Genomic DNA, 18,361 nt, shown 5'->3' on the forward strand with positions numbered 1-18,361 from the left:
AGGCCCCACCACGCAGTGCAGGGCACCCCCTCCTCTCGACACCGACACCCCAACCCCCACCCAGCCGAAGAGCCCGCGAGGAACCGCGCGGGGCCCGGCCACGCGCCGGCACTGGCGCTCGGGGACCCGCGCGGGGCTTCTGCGTGCGCAAGGGAGGGACGCAGGGCGGGATGAGTCACGCGGATAATCGCGCTCTTCTCCAGCGCGCAGACAGACCGGCGAGCACGTCCCGGAGCGGGGGTGGGGGCGCGTTACCGACCCCCGCCCCCACCAGCCTTCTCGGCCCCGGGCTTCGAACCCAGGGAGCGAACCGTGGCCACGCCGACTGCCCTGGGCGCGCGACTGCCGACCCTGCGCCCCGTCCCCCGCGCCGGGACCGCCGCCGCCACCGCCGCCGGCGTCAGCCCGGCTCCTGCCCGCCAGCTGCCGGGCTGGCGTCACGGCCCGGCCCGGCCCCGCCTGCGCCCCTCCCTCTCCCCCGCCCCCACGTGCGCAGAGTTTGTTTATCTAGCTGCCATGGCAACGCGCGGGGGGGCCGCGGGAGGGAGGGGAGAAGAAAGGGGGGGCGGGGCCTGGCGGCGGGCCCCTGCGCTCTGCGGGTAGGAGGCGGGGGAGGGCGGGAGCCGAGAAGTTATAAGTAAGGAGCGCGCGGCGGCCGCCGGCAGTTCCCCGGGCCGAGAGAGCGAGCGCGGCTGCGGGCGCGCGGGGACCAGAGGCGGTGGCGGGCGGCGGCGGCACCGGGAGCCGCCAAGTGCCCCTCCCCGCCCCTCCGGCCCCCCACCCAGCCACCCACCCGCCCGCTGCCAGCGCCCATGGCCGCGCGCGCCCCGCGCAGCCCCCCGGACTCCGCGCCCCGCGCCGCCGCCCAGTCCGCAGATCCGCGCCACCGCGGCCAGTCTCACCTGGCGGCGCCGCCCGCCCGCCACCTCTGCCACAGCCCCAGCGCCCACGGCGACAGCCGCGGCGACCGCGACAGCGGGGGGGGACGCTGCTGAGTCGAAGAGAGCGCAGCCTGGCCACCGGACATACTTTCTCGCCTTGCTGATTGTCTATTTTTATGAGTTTACAACTTTTCTAAGAACTTTTGTATACAAAGGAACTTTTTTAAAAAGGCATCTCCCATTTATATTTAATCCAAAGAAGACGGACCTCGGGCAATTTGGGGGTTTTGGTTTTGACTTCGTTTCTAAGTCTTTTTCTTCCTCTTCGTTGACTTTGGGGTTCGGGTACCCCCACTGCTTCGGACTCTCGAGGACCTTCTGGGCCCCCACATTAATGAGGTAGGTGCAGCGCGGGGCGCGGGGAGGGGTGACGGCCGGGGGCACGCGCCGGAGCGGCGGTCGAGGGTGGCCCCCTGACTCCTGCCTCCGTGTGCACCCGACCCGGCCCGCAGGCAGCCACCTGGCGAGTCTGACATGGCTGTCAGCGACGCACTGCTCCCGTCCTTCTCCACGTTCGCGTCCGGCCCGGCGGGAAGGGAGAAGACCCTGCGGCCAGCAGGTGCCCCGAATAACGTGAGTGTTGCCCCGGGCTGTCGGGAGCGTCCAGTGGTCCTCTGCGGGTGGGGTGGGGACGAGCGGAGCCCTGGGGTCACCGCGAACCACCAGGCGAGGGGCAGGAGTGGCCACCGCACGGGCTCCGCAGCCTTCCCAGGATGGCTTCCGCGCCCTTGGCTCAGCTGTCTGTGCGTGTGGTCCGGACGCTGCGGAGCCGCCGGGGGCGCACACCGGGTCCGCGCACGTCCCGTAGCGCGCAGGCGGCAGGGCGGGCGGTGTCTGTGTCCCCAGACACTGGCTGGGCCCGAGTGAGCTTAGCGCGTAGGCGTCCCCGTGGCTAGGGCGCACCAGGAGAGCCTCGGTGTCCCAATTCCGGGGGCGGCGGGAGCGTCCCCGGGATCTGGCTGGGGAGGGACCCCGGCTCGCTAGCCGCGGCGCTCCCTCACACGCAATCGGGCAGGCACAACATTACATCCTCCATATCGGCGCACCGCCTCTCCTTGGACCGGGTTGTGGGCCAAGATTGCAGCGCTAGCGCCCAGAGTCCCCAGGCACTTCCTGCCTGCCCGGTCCTCATGCCTGGGCGGTATAGGTGTGGTAGCCCGCCGGTTATGTCTGGTGGCAGCAGCGGGACCACGACTGACAGCCTTTCTCCCGTGCTGTTCCCGCAGCGCTGGCGGGAGGAGCTCTCCCCCATGAAGCGACTTCCCCCGGTGCTTCCTGGCCGCCCCTACGACCTGCCGGCGACGACTTTGGCCACTGACCTGGAGAGTGGCGGAGTTGGCGCGGCTTGCGGCGGCAGCAACCCGGCGCTCCTACCCCGGAGGGAGACGGAGGAGTTCAACGATCTCCTGGACCTGGACTTTATCCTCTCCAACTCGCTGTCCCATCAGGAGTCGGTGGCCGCCACCGTGTCCTCGTCGGCCTCGGCCTCATCCTCGTCCTCCCCGTCGAGCAGCGGTCCTGCTAGTGCTCCCTCCACCTGCAGCTTCAGCTATCCGATGCGGGCCGGGGGAGACCCGGGCGTGGCGCCGGGCAGCACGAGCGGCGGCCTCCTCTATGGCCGGGAGTCTGTGCCCCCTCCCACAGCTCCCTTCAACCTGGCGGACATCAACGACGTGAGCCCCTCGGGCGGCTTCGTGGCCGAGCTCCTGCGGCCCGAATTGGACCCAGTGTACATTCCACCGCAGCAGCCGCAGCCGCCAGGTGGCGGGCTGATGGGCAAGTTTGTGTTGAAGGCGTCGCTGAGTGCCCCTGGCAGCGAGTACGGCAGCCCGTCGGTCATCAGTGTTAGCAAAGGCAGCCCGGACGGCAGCCACCCGGTGGTGGTGGCGCCCTACAGCGGCGGGCCACCGCGCATGTGCCCCAAGATCAAGCAGGAGGCTGTCTCCTCGTGCACGGTCGGTCGGCCCCTAGAGGCCCACTTGGGCACTGGACCCCCTCTCAGCAATGGCCACCGGCCACCTGCGCATGACTTTCCCCTGGGGCGGCAGCTCCCCAGCAGGACTACCCCGACCCTGGGTGCCGAGGAACTGCTGAGCAACAGGGACTGTCATCCTGCCCTGCCACTCCCCCCGGGCTTCCATCCCCACCCAGGGCCCAACTACCCACCTTTCCTGCCGGACCAGATGCAGCCACAGGTTCCACAGCTCCATTACCAAGGTCAGTCCTGGGGTTTCCTACTTCCAGCTCCCGAGTGCCGGCCCTCCGGGGTGCATGGGATGATGCTGACCCCACCTTCTTCACCCCTAGAGCTCATGCCACCTGGTTCCTGCATGCCGGAGGAGCCCAAACCAAAGAGGGGGAGAAGGTCATGGCCCCGGAAAAGGACAGCCACTCACACTTGTGATTATGCGGGCTGCGGCAAAACCTATACGAAGAGTTCTCATCTCAAGGCACACCTGCGAACCCACACAGGTAGGAGGACAGGAGCTGGGGAGAGGAGGGGGTTGGTGGCCAGCTCCATCGGCTAACTGGGCGCTCCTTGGGACCTCGCTTGGGACGTGGGGCGCAGTCTATCTCCTCCATCTCCTGGATCACAGCGGAGTACAGCAAACTGGCGCCTGCTTTTTTGCCCAGGAGCCTTTTGCTTGATGGATGGTATCAGTGCTTGAACGTCCAGTTTTGTTAGGCCTTTGAAAGGCAGGGAGATTCCAGGCGGCCCTGGGCCTCTCCTAGCTTGAGCAAAGCTTGGCCCTTGTAATCAAGAAATTATACTTTGCAGTGCAACAGCCTGACGGGTTTTTTTAATCCGATTTTCATTTTCTAGCCTGTTCGTTGGTTGTTCCCTTCCCAGATTCACCTTCCCTTCCTTATAGTTCTATTCTTAATAATTAGGTTTTATTTAAATTACACGCATTTAATGGTTAGGATTGCCGAGATTCTGGTTTAAGATCATCACTGCAGAGAATTTCGATGTTGATGTAAATAGGCGCGTAAGGTCATGTAGGTAAAGTTCAGTAAAATAGCAGAGGTGTTAGTACAGAAGTAGTCTCCTGTGGCCTTTTAGACCTAATTGTAGTGGGATAAGATTTTATTGCTTTGTTTGGGCTAGAAGAGATGCACCAGCAGACATGATTTCCGAATTCATTTCCACCACTGTCCTGTCTTGGCTCAGAAGAATGAAACTTTTATCCCTGTAGAAGTGTAGGTTTAGGTGGTTTTGGTACTTATCTGTGTTCCCCTGAAAAAAGAATACTTAAGACACATTGCGTATTCCTGTTGCTGATCTGAAACCTAATACGGCCTTCAGTGGTGTAAAGATGCTCCTGGATCCTTTCCAAGCGGGGTTGTTTAGCCAGGCCTTCACCGGCTTCCCTTCCCTTTTCCAGGTGAGAAGCCTTACCACTGTGACTGGGACGGCTGCGGGTGGAAGTTCGCCCGCTCTGACGAACTGACCAGGCACTACCGCAAACACACCGGGCACCGCCCCTTCCAGTGCCAGAAGTGCGACCGGGCCTTTTCCAGGTCGGACCACCTCGCCTTACACATGAAGAGGCACTTTTAAATTCCCGAAACAGTGGATATGACCCACACTGCCAGAAGAGAATTCAGTATTTTTTTTTTTTACCTTTCACACTGTCTTCCCGGGGAGGGGAGGAACCCAGCTGGAAAGCACTACAGTCGTGGTCAAGTTCCCCAGAGTCAGCTTGTGAATGGACGATCAGGAGACAATGAGGAAACCAAAAGACAAATCAAAGAACAGATGGGGTCTGTGACTGGATCTTCTATCATTCCAACTCTAAATCCAACTTGAATATTCCTGGACTTACAATTGCCAAGGGGGTGACTGGAAGTTGTGGATATCAGGGTATAAATTAGATCCGTGAGTTTTGGGGGAGGGGAAGACCAGAATTCCCTTGAATTGTGTTGCGCTGCAATTTAAGCATAAACATCACCTTGTATTCTCTTTGCCTTCTAAAAGCCATTATTATGATATTAGAAGAAGAGGAAGAAATTCAGGTACAGAAAATGTGTTTTAATCGCCTAAACGATGGTGCTTGGTGAGTCTTGGTTCTAAAGGTACCAAATGAGGAAGCCAGAGTTCTTAAAACTGCTGCATACTTTGACAAGGAAAATCTCTTTTTGTCTTCCGATCTACATTTATGACCTAAGTCAGGTAAATACACCTGGTTTACTTCTGTAACGTTTTTTATGCAGACAGTCTGTTATGCACTGTGGTTTCAGATGTGCAATAATTTGTACAATGGTTTATTCCCAAGTATGCCTTAAGCAGAACAAATGTTTTTTTCTATATAGTTCCTTGCCTTAATAAATATGTAATATAAATTTAAGCAAACTTCTATTTTGTATATTTGTAAACTACAAAGTAAAAAAATGAACATTTTGTGGAGTTTGTATTTTGCATACTCAAGGTGAGAATTAAGTTTTAAATAAACCTATAATATTTTATCTGAACATGGTTTTGGTTTCGTTTCGTTTCGTTTCGTTTTTCCCCTGGAGAAGCTTGTCACAGATTTCAGTTTAAACACAATGGGTAGGGCAAGTGAAAATCACACGGGAGAGCGAGCCAGCTATCTCAACAGAGATTAAAAGAAGACTTTTTTAAAGACTACTTAGTTTTTCAGTAAGTACTTTCAATGTCTTAGGCGCTGAAAGGGCTGAGTATTTGAGATAGAGAATTAAACTTACCTGGCCTTAGGTCGCTTTTCCAAATTGTATATAAAAGGACATGACAGCAGTTTCCTTACCTGAGTATTAATTTCGAGGTGGAAACAGCTCAGTCGTTCTTCAATTTGCTCAGTTTAATATAAAAGTAGTCATAAAATCAACGTACACATTTCAGTTTTACATTTTAAAACAGCTTTATAGTTTGTCTTTAAAATTAAATGAAAATACAAAAATCTTCTCTCTTCGGAGGCCTGGCCTTGTGCTTAGAACAATTTAAGTAACAACAGCGTTCCCACAGCGCACAACCCTAAGAACGTGGTTCCACAGTGCCCTCCTGAGGATTATGGGACTCATTTATGCTCAGTGTGTTACAGATACATTCCTTCTGGTTATATCCTTAACTAGTTTCTAGCAGATCCTTTTAAAACTTCATTGGTCCTCTGGAGATAGCCAGACCCATTGTTTCAGCAGACTGAAACAAAAATATTACAAATTACCCAAAGTCACCAAACTAAGGGGAAAGCAAATTTATGTCAGTTTTAAACGGTGTTTTTGTAAGTTCGTAGCATACTTCTGAAGTTATTAAAGCTGAAAACTGCACTGGTACTTGCTTGAGGCGGATGTCCAAGAATTTGAGGCTCCTTTTATGGCTGTCACAAAAGGGAAAAAGTATTTGTGACACTTGACGACACTTTATATATTTGTAATGGTGATGCGGGTGACTAATTAACATTGTCAAGCAGACAGAAGCTGACTGGCATTTTCTTCAGACTGCTTATTAACCATTATATATAATGTCCAGAGGGGTGTTTGCACTGTGGGTGCGTTTCATAAATGGAATAAAAAAATAGAAATTCATAAGAGGTTCACGGTACATCAAGTATTTTCCTTGTTTTAAGGAGTCCAGCATGACTGGAAAACATGGCATGTGTCTTAGCTTAAAAGAAAACAGGTGCATCAATAGGATGGAATTTTATGTGGCCAAGAACATATTCAAAGCATATTTAATGACATGGAAAAATGCTCATGGTATGTTAAGTGGAAAAAGCAGGATATGAGACTATAAACAGTAGGATTCTAATTGTGTAAGTTTAAGTGTGGATGTGCGTTGAAGGAGAGAGAAGCAATAGAAAATTAAGAGAAAAGACTGGAAGGAAATACCAAAATATTAATACTGATTTTCCCTGGTTAAATTTTCAGCAATTTCCAGATATTCTAAAATAAGTTTTTAAAACAGAGAGTTTTTTATTGAACACAGGCGCAAATATTTCAGCTTCATTTTTTAGCAGTTAAAACTATTTAAACAAAGCCTACATTCTAATACATTTTTCTTTGTGTTAAATTGCGGTTGTTGGTCTTGGAAGCTACCTCTCTCTTACACAGAGCCTCTGGCACATGGCGTATTAAAAATGTTTATCAAATGATGGTTACCATCTTCATATTTGCTAAGCACCTGTTATTCCAAGTAGAAGAAACATGAAATAATAAGACACTTCAAATTGGTTCAAATTTTTCCGATGTCTTAGGGAAACATCACTTGCATTAACTTTTTCTAACCGGCAAAAGAAAGCTTCAACATCTAAAATAAATGAGGAAGCTTTTAAAAAATGTAACAGGACAAACTATTTAACATGCACAAGTAGCTCAACTATTTACTCTGGAACCTATCAGCTCCGAGCTCCAGGTGTCCTGTCATTACTGCATTACAGAGCCGTTTATACTGTGTAATAAAGGCGACCTAATGATTGAGATGCCTGCTTATTACATTTTCCTTATGACGTTTAATTTTATACGTCCTAGATTTTAACTCATGTGCGCGCACACACACAAACACACAAAAGATTAACAATAGTGTTTCCTTCATCAACAGACTTTGTCTCTCTCTTTTCCAGCAAAATGCCTTTTCCAGCAAAATATCCTTTCTACCTGAAAACCTGTTTGACTCCTAGAATCCTCTTCTAGTTTTGTTAGAATGCACAGGAATATTCACCATCTCAAGTAGGGTGGTCGTGGGAATAATTCTTTTCCTTTCAAAAACTGTTCCAAGTTTTAGAAACGTGAGATGTTATTTCATATCCGGAGATTAACAATTTTTTACGTATAATTTCTTTGCATGTAAGAAAGCCCAGGAGAGGCAGTTCTCATGCTATGGAAGCAAGTCCATAGGGAAAATATTGAGACAAGTGGTGGTACCTGTTGTACTTGGATCTATGGGAGCATCTAAATTTAGCAGCCGTGTCAGCCACCTGTTCTATTATCCGATCTGGCTTCTGAAGCTTCATTCAGCACAATAACACATATACGTAAGTGAATTTATGGTCCACATTCTCTCCCCGCTCCACCCTTCTCCCTCTCATGGACACCATCCAGTCCTACACAAACATTTTTATGTATTCTATTCTATTATTTTATTTATTATTATATATTTTGTGTATTTATTTTATTTCCTCGTATTTTCTTGGCACGTTCCACAGGCTATTGTACTGTGACGTGTTTTTATGATGCTAAACTGAAGCTCCGTGTGCTTTCTAAAGGTTGCTTGTGAAACTACCATTCGTTGTTCACGTGTAGAGTCATTCAAATAATATTTCATATAAAACCATCGAGAACTCTCTACACAATAAATACTGTGGACTGTATCATGGAATGTTCTCCCTGTGAAAATGCAAAGGAATTACTGTTATAATCAGAAGGCTGTATGGAAAGAAAATCTTTTTTTTTCATGTTAAATAAAACTAAAATGGAAGTTCGCAACAAACATCCTTTGGAAGACTTTACCTTAAACAAAAAAGTAGCTCGTGAGTAAATTTCTCACCACCTCCTGACAAAACTAATAAATTCTTAAATCCTGATGGAGTACGCAGAACCTCAAGGAGCTGGTCACAGTCAAAGCTCAGAGGAGAGCACTGCTAAAATGTTCGCCTAAACACAGACAATCCTTCAGGCTGGCTTCTAGGCTACCATAGCCAGTTAACTTAGCGGGGGGAGGAGGGCCCATGGGGTAGGAACATCAAGGAAACAGCGTCTCTGGAATCGTGTACAACAGGACTCCATCTTTTTGTTTTCCACAGTGTCATTGCTATAATATCCCTTTTTTGAATTGCTTCTGTCTTCTTGACGCCCTAGATGAGTCAGCAGGTTGCAACCGATCCTCCAAATAGGCTTCTCCACTTGTTCTTAAAGGAAAAGCAGGAAATAAACAAATCCAATTTAATAGCGACAACAAAAAGGAAATTCACACTTTCAGAATCCCTTTGAATCTACTGGATAGAACATTTTTCATTGATACAGCACGATAATTATAATGATATCCCAGAGGGTGAGAACCATTTGCCATCCCTTTGTGCTTCTTTTCATGTTAACCTTACGTGTTATTATCTAAATAGAGCAAGAAACAAGAGAAGAAGCTCTTTATGGAGAGAGACAGATAGATGGAGCCCCAGGTGGAGGTTTGACAATTATCTAAAATCAATTAGGGCAAACAGTCAAATCTGTTCAGTTCAGGGCATCTGAGGCCAGGAGGTTGAGTGGGGTTATAGTACCCATCTCACCTGTAATATTTGAATCTTCCTACCTGGCCCTGGATCATCATACTACTGAATGGTGGTCAGATGGCCATGACACAAAGCCAATGCACTCGGATGCTAGATCTGCTTACCCACTTGAAAGCTAAAATGGGTAAATAACTTCACAGAGAAATTAAAAGAACTTGACACACTTGCTGAAAGCCAGGGAGATACGGGGATTGGTGCAAACCATAAGCAGGGTCTCTTAGACGAAACAAATGGAAGAGATTTTTTCATCAAGGACAGGCACACCTCTTGTCTGACCAGAGTCACCATTTGCTGGTGTAGAGTGACCCCTTACTTCTGCACCACTCTGTGCGGTCTATGAAGTATTGACACTCTCCATTACCTCAATTTTCATAACAAAGGTAGGGGTGGGATTTCCCTCTCCCGTCTCCATTTTCCCAGATGAGGAAACCGAGGTTCCCTTTATGGTTTAATGTTTGGTTTTCATGTCTCATTCTTGCTGACATACTCAAAGCATTTCTCTTCTAATACTTTTGTCTTCAGTCTGCTGGGCAGGTAGGGCTACAGGCAAAATGGATACACCCCAATTCAGAAGGATTTGCTCACATCCAAGTTCTTCCAGTAAACCTGTTTAGGAGTCAAAAGCCCCAGACTTTCTGTCTCCCAATCCGTGTGCTGTTTCCTTTGACAAGGTGACTGACTGGGACGCCTGAGTTTCCTGCACGTGTTTCTTGAGCTGGTCACTATGCCATGAGCATGAGCCACACTTCTAGTTCTGAAGTGGGATCAAAAGCTCCTGTTTTTGTCCTCACTTCCGGCCCAGCACACAGCCGTCCTGGTCAAACAGATCTTGTCAAGCCCCTCCTCTATTCATTAATTTCCCAAGGTGCCCAGAGCCTAGCAGATAAAGATTTAGCTTGATCGCTCCTCCAATTGTGGCCCCCAGCTACTTGTCCAGAATGCTCTCCTTAAGGATTCAATCACTCCGGAAGTGTACGGGCCTTGCAAACTACCCTTGACCCCCAACACACCGTGCCTGTTTCAGCTTTTCAGACTTTGCTTGCAAATGCTGGTCCCTGCTGCTTCTAGGAAGACCCATACTCCCCTGACAAGCACCCACAGATCCTTCAAAGCCGAGCTCTTAAAAAATCTCCTCCATTCCTCTGGATTTAGATCTTATGTTCAAGTTTTATCCTTATGTGTTACAAGGTTTTGTGCATCTGTTTCCTCCAACAGACATGAACTCCCGAAGGGCACTGGGAGCTTTCCTTATTTGCCCTTGAAGGCCCATAGTTACTGGATTTAATTGAAGAAAATTATTTATTGAACATTTAGCCTCAAATCCTGGCATCTCTTTTTAGAGACTTCTTCCTTGACAGGTGATTCTCTGCATTGATTCTGAAAAGAATTGTGTTCATTAGAGGGGTTTGTTGTGTCTTGGGGAAGGCATGTGGGTGTCAGGTAACCCACAGGAAGCAGCTAGGGGACCACTAGGCATGGCCTCCACGAAGCCAGAATTTTGAGAAAAAGGAATATTTTATTCTTCTCATTGGATAACCCATTGTACCTCCTTTCAAGGACAAAATATAAGGGTACTGTGAACATATGACAAACAAGGAAGGTTAAAAAAATATTGCACTTTGGGGCTGGCCTGGTGCCTGAGTGGTTAAAGTTCTGGGCACTCTGCTTCACCGGCACAGATTCACGGGTTCAGACCCCAGGCGTGGACCTACTCCATTTACTAGCTATGCTGTGGAGGCATCCCACATACAAAACAGAGGAAGATTGGCACAGATGTTAGCTCAGGGTGAATCTTCCTCACCAAACAAACAAACAAAAGATTGCACTTTAAAAGTTTAAAGAAGGTACCTTCTATTCCAGGACCCTGGGTGGGCCAGTTTACCCAAATGAGGAAGGGACGTCTGTGGGTGGCTGTGAAACCTCCCACCTAGTTTGCTGCTCTTCAAGCTTGAGACTCCCCTTGCTGCATTTTTTTTTTTTAAAGATTGGCACCTGAGCTAACAACTGCTGTCAATCTTCTTTTTTTTCTTTCTGCTTTTTCTCCCCAAATCCCCCCAGTACATAGTGGTATATTTTAGTTGTCGGTCCTTCTAGTTGTGGCATGTGGGACACTACCTCAGCATGGCCTGATGAGCGGTGCTGTGTCCGCGCCCAGGATCCGAACCAGTGAAACCCTGGCCGCTGAAGTGGAGCACACGAACTTAACCACTGGGCCACGGGGCCGGCCCCCCTCCCCTTGCTTCTTGAATGACAGTAGTTTTCCAACTTCTGAACATGAGTAAGTAAACTGACTCTAGAAAAGGGTGCACGAAATTGTCCAACGGCCCTGCCTTTGAGGCACTGTTACTGCCTCACAGAGGATGGGTAACAGATTGCAAGCATCAAAGCTGTAAACTTCCAAGGGGGTCAACCTGGTGGTGCAGTGGTTAAGTGCACGCGTTCCACCTCAGGGGCCCGGGGTTTGCCAGTTTGGATCCTGGGTGCGGACATGGCACCACTTGGCCAGCCATGCTGTGGTAGGTGTCCCACATATAAAGTGGAAGAAGATGGGAACAGATGTTAGCTCAGGGCCAGTCTTCCTCAGCAAAAAAGAGGAGGATTGGCAGCAGTTAGCTGAGGGCTAATCTTCCTCAAAAAAAAAAAAAAAAAGCTGTAGGGGCTGGCACCGTGGCCGAGTGGTTAAGTTGACGCTCTCCACTGCAGGCGGCCCAGTGTTTCGTTGGTTCGAATCCTTGGCGCAGACATGGCACTGCTCATCAAACCACGCTGAGGCAGTGTCCCACGTGCCACAACTAGAAGGACCCACAACAAAGAATATACAACTATGTACGGGGGGGGCTTTCGGGAGAAAAAGGAAAAAATAAAAAAAATCTTTAAAAAAAATTCATATGGACGAGGAAAAGCACAAGCAGTGGCATCTGATTTAAAAAAAAAAAAAAGCTGTAAAATTCCATAGACTGTTTGAGCTGAAAAGGGTCTTCTGGACCCTTTAACTCAAGGGAGAAAACTGAGACCAACATAAAGGACTGGACTTGCCCAAAGTCCCCTCAAGTTGGGATCTCAAAACCAACCAGTTCCTGTATCTCATGCAGCAGACCGAGAGCTGACAGCTCCATCCAAGAACTCTAAGGAAGCTTAGAGGGGAATAAAGATTTTTTAAAAACCACGCAAAAAGGATGGCTTTAAAAGGAAAGTTCTAAATTCAATGTAACATTGTGCTCTGATCTCCCAAATAGTATTTCCTTGGTCTCTATAGCACTTTGATAGTGTGGTGTCCCTGGCCAGGGAAGTCGGGCATTGTTCGCGGCGTCCCTCTGTAGAGAACCTAGGAGCCATTCCCTCAAAGTGTTCAAGTCCAATTCTGGCTTTGTTCTGCTTTCTCTTCCTGTGCAACTTCATTCAAACAGATATCATCTGTTCAAGGACCTGCCTCACCAGCCACTCTGCAAAGGGCCGGGAAAGCAAAGATGAGTAAGAATATATAAATATGCATGTCTACAGATATTTTTCCCTGGTACACTTGCTCCGCAAGGAGTGTAAAGTGTAAGTTAAATGAAAATCAGCATTCTAGCCTAAGCCTAAGCAAAAATTGTTTACGTCTCTTGGAAAGGTGATCGGATAGTCCTCTGAGGGGCTCAACCACATGAACTACAACCACACACACCATTTTTTTCCCCTACAATTTTCTTGATTGCTTATTATTTTAGCTACATCCAACTTGTTTATCAGGTGCCTGCGAGAGCATGTTCAAACGCGTTATTCAGGTTCAGCGTGAAGTTTTCGTTCTTATTCAACAAATATCACAACTTGTGTTGGAATTGATGATTTGAGCAAAATGGAGCTTAATCTGCAAACCAAGACGCTGTGGATTTCTATGGTTGGGAGACTGCGGATCTAGACCAGGGGAACAACCCGGTTTTGTTTTAGACACAATTAACTTAATAGCTACGGAGCATAACTGACTTCACAGGGCTCCTTTGGCGTGGAAGCTTGTAGGAACGGAGGAGGCTTTGCCTGAGGGATTCTTTGCATTAAAGACTTTGTTAGGCAAAGCCACTCCAGTTTGAGAGTCTGATTTGCAATTTGTGCCTTTGTAAAAGGATTGGAAATCCCTATTGTTTGATGCTTGGATCTGAATTTGCATTCGGAAGCGCATGACCTCTTGCAGGTTTCGAGTTCTCCTTTATTTTCATTTTCTTGTCCTGATAGACGATCGATACTGAATGCCAAAAAATTGATAAAACTGCTCGGCCAAATGTTTGCGCTGATTAAAGAAGTGCAATGGATTGGTTTTCTCCACGAATGGCGGCATCTACCTGGGCTCCAGCAATACTGAGCCAGCAATCTATTCAGCAACCGACAAATAACTCATAGGTTTAGGTACACACACGTTTCATCTATTTCCTTAATTGGAATGCATGGCACTCTGTTAAAAAAGAAAAAACTACAGAGATCTGATCAGACAGCAGATCTACACAAGGAACAGAAAGAAAGAAATCCTCTGACCGCCTCAGGACGTATTTGAACACTTCTGTCCAATGTCTTCCTTTATAAATAAAGGTTTGAGAAAGGTTTTTTTAGGTTTGTGATAACAATACTCTCCGCTGTACGTGATATTTAACTACCTGTCCTTTGGTAAACAATTTTTAACTAACATTTGCTTTGACAATGTTCCCAGATTGGCATAACATAAAACCTGGAATAGAAACTTCGTGAGGAGGGACAATTTCTTAGATTGTGGGTTTGGGACACGTGGTTTATTTATTTGTTTGTTTTCTTTTTAACTCTTCAGTTTCTCGCTCTTCATCTTTTGTCATTGACCACAGGAAAACATTTCTTGCGTGTCTGGATGAAGGTACCGGGAACCCAGGCTTGGCGTTGCTGTTGAGTGAGCTGGAGATAGATGAAAAGTATTCATTGAGCACCTATGGTGTGCCAAGAACTTTGCTAGATGTGGAGGAATTTATTTATTTTTGAGGAAGATTAGCCCTGAGCTAACATCTGCCGCCAAAGCTCCTCTTTTTGCTGAGGAAGACTGGCCCTGAGCTAACATCCATGCCTATCTTCCTCTACTTTATATGTGGGATGCCTACCACAGCATGGCTTGCTAAGTGGTGTCATGTCCACACCCGGGATCCGAACCAGTGAACCCTGGGCTGCCAAAGCGGAACATGTGTACTTAACCGCTGTGCTACTGGGCCGGCCCCATGAGGAATTTACTATACCCATTTTGTAGTGGAAAAGACTAAGGCCCAGAGGAGTCAAGTGACTTGCCTAAGGTCACAGAGCTGTGATGGGAACCCAGGTCTATCTGACTCCTAAGCTCAGGCTCTGTCTGCCACATCACACCGCCTTCCCCATAAAGTAAAGCTAACTTCATTTGGAGGTTTATCTGCTCCTCGCTTCCGTGGTATGTGTTTGTTTTTTAAACTAAACGGGGATTCTGTTTGGTGCTCAGGAAGCTATATGGACAAGATTGACCTAATCCATCTCTCTTTCTCATAGACACAAGTCACATTGGTCATTCTATTAAAAATACGCCACATTCCTCTGCTCCAGTTTGGATAATGACTCAAGGAAAGGCAATCGCTAGTGCGTCAGAACCCTCCCAGAGCCTCTACGAAATCACCACGAGTAAATAAGCCATTGTTTCTCTTCCCGGGTATTTCATTCACTGATTCCAAAGCACGTTACATGCATATTGAATCTATCAGCATAAAAGACATTCCTTTTGATAGTTGGGCCAATTGGAGGTAGGCCTAAGAAAGCGTCTTTTGCTGAAGATCACACACTCTGAGGCCCGCTTTGAATGGAGAACCCAGAAGAGGAAGTCAGCCGAAAGGCGCGGCACATTGGCGTGCTGTGCTCTGAGCCCACATTCTCAGCGCCGTCCCATGGGAAACACTCCCTCTTTGCCATCTTCCAAAATGCTCTGCCAACATTCTCCTAATGCTCCCAATATCTAAAGATAATCCCTTTTCCCCTAAACGGGATCTCAACCTAAAATAGATCTGGGTATGTGCCACAGGGCACGGACAAATGACTCAGAGAGCCATTTCAGACCTCAGAGGCAGAGAAAGCTCCTCAGAGCATGGGAGCACAGTCTGGGAGCTAGTGAGCGCTCAAGAACAGACGAATGACAGAGCGGGAAGGAGTTCCCAAGAACATTTCACCAGAAGTTTCCTTTGCACAAACGAGGAAGCCGAGGCCCCCAGGTCTCCTACAGTTATCCCACTGCAAAAGCCCAATCCAGGCTAAGACTTCTGCAGACTCATGCTCAGCCTGCACATCAGGCCTTAAATTGACTTGCTAAGCAAGACCCAGGGGTCCCCGCAGCTAGGTATGGGTGATAAATGGACAGGTTTTTTCATGTGTGGGTGTGATTCAGCATCAGGCATGGAAGAAGGGAAATGAGTCTCTCCTAGAAAATGTGTTCCTTTGGCACATTTTCTACATTTGGGCTTTGTTTTCTTATTTTTCTCCTTTAGCACATTCATATCATCTGAGTTAAGTTTATATCCAATTCCTTCCATCCAACAGTAGGTTATTGGGTAAGTAAGTCCTAGTACGTTCTTAGAAAGGACTACCATGCTCCATTACAATTATCTGGAAAATTGGAGGGCCACCCCGTAACCAAGTGACTAAGTTTGCGCGCTCCACTTCAGTGGCCCAGGGTTTCACCATTCGAATCCTGGGCGCGGACATGGCACCACTCATCACGCCATGCTGAGGTGGCGTCCCACATAGCACAACCAGAGGCACTCACAACTAGAATATACAACTATGTACTGGGGGTTTTGGGGAGAAGAAGGAAAAAAAGGAAGATTGGCAACAGATGTTAGCTCAGGTGCCAATCTTTAAGAAAAAAAAAACGTAAAACCATAAAACAAAAAAAATTATCTGGAAAACAATAAATAAGGGCTAACATTTATGAAGGTTTACTCCATGCTGTCCCTGTACTCAGCATTTTACATGAATATTTCTCGTCTAGTTCCCTCAATAACTCTATGAGGTAGGCATTCTTATTCTCATTTTAAGGATGAGGGATCTGAAGCAAAGAAACTTAGGTCATTTGCCTTAAATCACAAAGCCAGTGAGTGGTGAAGCTGGAATTTAAGCCTGATTTTGCCCAGCCTCAGGCTCTGTACATGCAGAAGAATGTTCAGGAAAAGTTCACTGGATGAGGAAACACCTGTATAGTATGACCCAACTTGTTAAAATAGATCTAGGTTTATGTGTTTTGGGATATTTGCATTGGGAAGGTTCTAGAAGGCCCTCATATGTCAATTCCTTAAAGCAGCCTTCCCTGACCACACTAAAAAACCCCTCCCATCCTGTCTCTGTTATTCTTTATCTTTTTAATGCACTTGATTTTTCCTGATGGCACTTATCATTACCTGAGATGCGACATATACCGGATCCATTCATTGCTCCCTCTGGAATGAGGGGTAGGACCATGCTAACACAGTGTCTGGTATGCAGTAAGTGCTCAATAAATATTTGTGGACTTGAATGAACCAAACCCTTAATGTTGGTGGTTGTTTATTTTCTCTCTCTGTCAAACAGGAAGAATTTAAATTCTTGATACTTAAATGATGGAATTCTTTTTTTCATGTTTCATCCAAAATCCTCTGAGTAAAAAAGAAAAAAACACATCCATTCCACTTCAGGGGCAAGAACCTAAAATGGTCTATTTGAAAATGCAAAAAGCTGCTGACCTCCTCCATACTGGACAGCCACCCTCTCAAGAGCAGAAAGTTCTTTTGATTCCAGGAAAGGAGACCATGGGGAATCTACTTAGATAAACTAGCTTTGCGATAAGAAACTCATTAGTGGTTCAACTGTTAATCCATTTAGTGTTCTGAGCATCCCCCTGGTGGTTTCAGAAAGATAAACCTTCCCTCCAACAGGCTCAATGGAGCAACAGCAGAAGACAATAGATGAAGGGATTGACCAAAGTTTTTGAGATGAATGAGTGGCCGCCTATCTGACGAATGTGAAAATGAAAGGAACATCTGAAATGAGCTGATATGAGTTGTTTAGGTTTTATCCCAATCATAAACTCTGTCCTTTCTCCTCTAAAAAGGATTAGGACTCCTGTGAATAGGAGTCTTGTCTTCAAGTGCTATGGCCTTGACCTACCTTTGTACTGTTTTACTCACTTTCAACCGTGCCTGGCAGTTGTTGGAGATTTTTCATTCTCAGCCATGTCCTTGGGAAGAGTGACCTTTCCCCATCATCCAAACCACCCACAAGTCAGGAGCAGAGTATTCCAGCATTCCATGCTGAGGAGGGGGCTGCTTTGGCCGGCTTCCTTCCTCCTTCCCCAAACAGAACCAAGTTCCTATATAAAATTCATAAATTCTTGGCAGGAAAGAAATCCTCCCATTGGAAGGAACAGATGTTCTACGAGTAACTTTTGCCACTATACTCTGTTCCTAATATCATAGTCTTAAAAGCGTGGGGGGATGTTAACTTTTTTTTAAATGTCAACATGTTCTGGGCAGCTTTTCCATCTCCATCTGTGGCATACACATCACCGATCCTCCCACTGCCCCTTTTTAAATTTCCAGAGACTAGTTGGGAATTGGAAAGATATTAAAAAGTGAAAGCGGAAAATTCAATTCAACAAGTATGCTAATATATAACCGAATGCAAAGTAATATATTTCCCTCCCCGTCGTGAACCTCAGAAACGTTCTTTCCTTTTCGTCTTAGAACTTGGAGGGGTTCACCAGACTTTTAACAAGGTAATCATGACCAATTAACATTCAGGGCTTACTACCAGTAACGGAACTGCTTGAGAGGAACCTATTCATAAAATTCCCTTTCTAAAGAAAGCCTCAGTCGGGGCTTCAAATTCAAGACGCTATTAGGCCATTTTCACTTCGTTTTCACCTCGTTAAACAGCCCACCTTAAATGCCTGTGTCCCAGGTGACCGCGAGGAAGGGTCAAGGTCATGGCTGTCTCTTAACGTCGCCTGGGAGTGACTTTACAAAGCGTGGGCTCACCTCGGTTGGTCCGAAGTGGGGTCCCCTCCACGGAGACAGGGATACCCACTGGCAGCAGCTTTGGCGAGGGCCAGAGCGGCTGCTGGCTGTGGCCGGGCCCCAAACACGCCTGACCACGTTTGGGTTCAACGTCAGAATTCGGTGAGCGGGCTGGATGGGGTGTGGAATC

General features: G+C 47.6%; 1 protein-coding gene across 2 annotated transcripts; it reads left to right on the plus strand.

The window, feature by feature from the left end:
* Positions 1-692: 692 nt before the first annotated feature.
* KLF4 (KLF transcription factor 4) lies at positions 693-5,414 on the plus strand. Of its 2 annotated transcripts, XM_070519074.1 has the most exons (5): positions 698-1,280; positions 1,394-1,514; positions 2,168-3,158; positions 3,249-3,413; positions 4,328-5,414. In XM_070519074.1, exons 1-5 carry the CDS (start codon positions 1,276-1,278, stop codon positions 4,501-4,503), a joined length of 1,458 nt encoding a protein of 485 aa, XP_070375175.1. In that variant the 5' UTR covers positions 698-1,275; the 3' UTR covers positions 4,504-5,414. The 2 variants fall into 2 exon arrangements, with proteins under 2 accessions (XP_070375174.1, XP_070375175.1); XM_070519073.1 differs by having other exon boundaries at positions 693-1,280; positions 2,168-3,413.
* Positions 5,415-18,361: the final 12,947 nt, after the last annotated feature.

Source organism: Equus asinus, chromosome 10, assembly GCF_041296235.1.
Source record: "Equus asinus isolate D_3611 breed Donkey chromosome 10, EquAss-T2T_v2, whole genome shotgun sequence".
Taxonomy (NCBI): domain Eukaryota; kingdom Metazoa; phylum Chordata; class Mammalia; order Perissodactyla; family Equidae; genus Equus; species Equus asinus.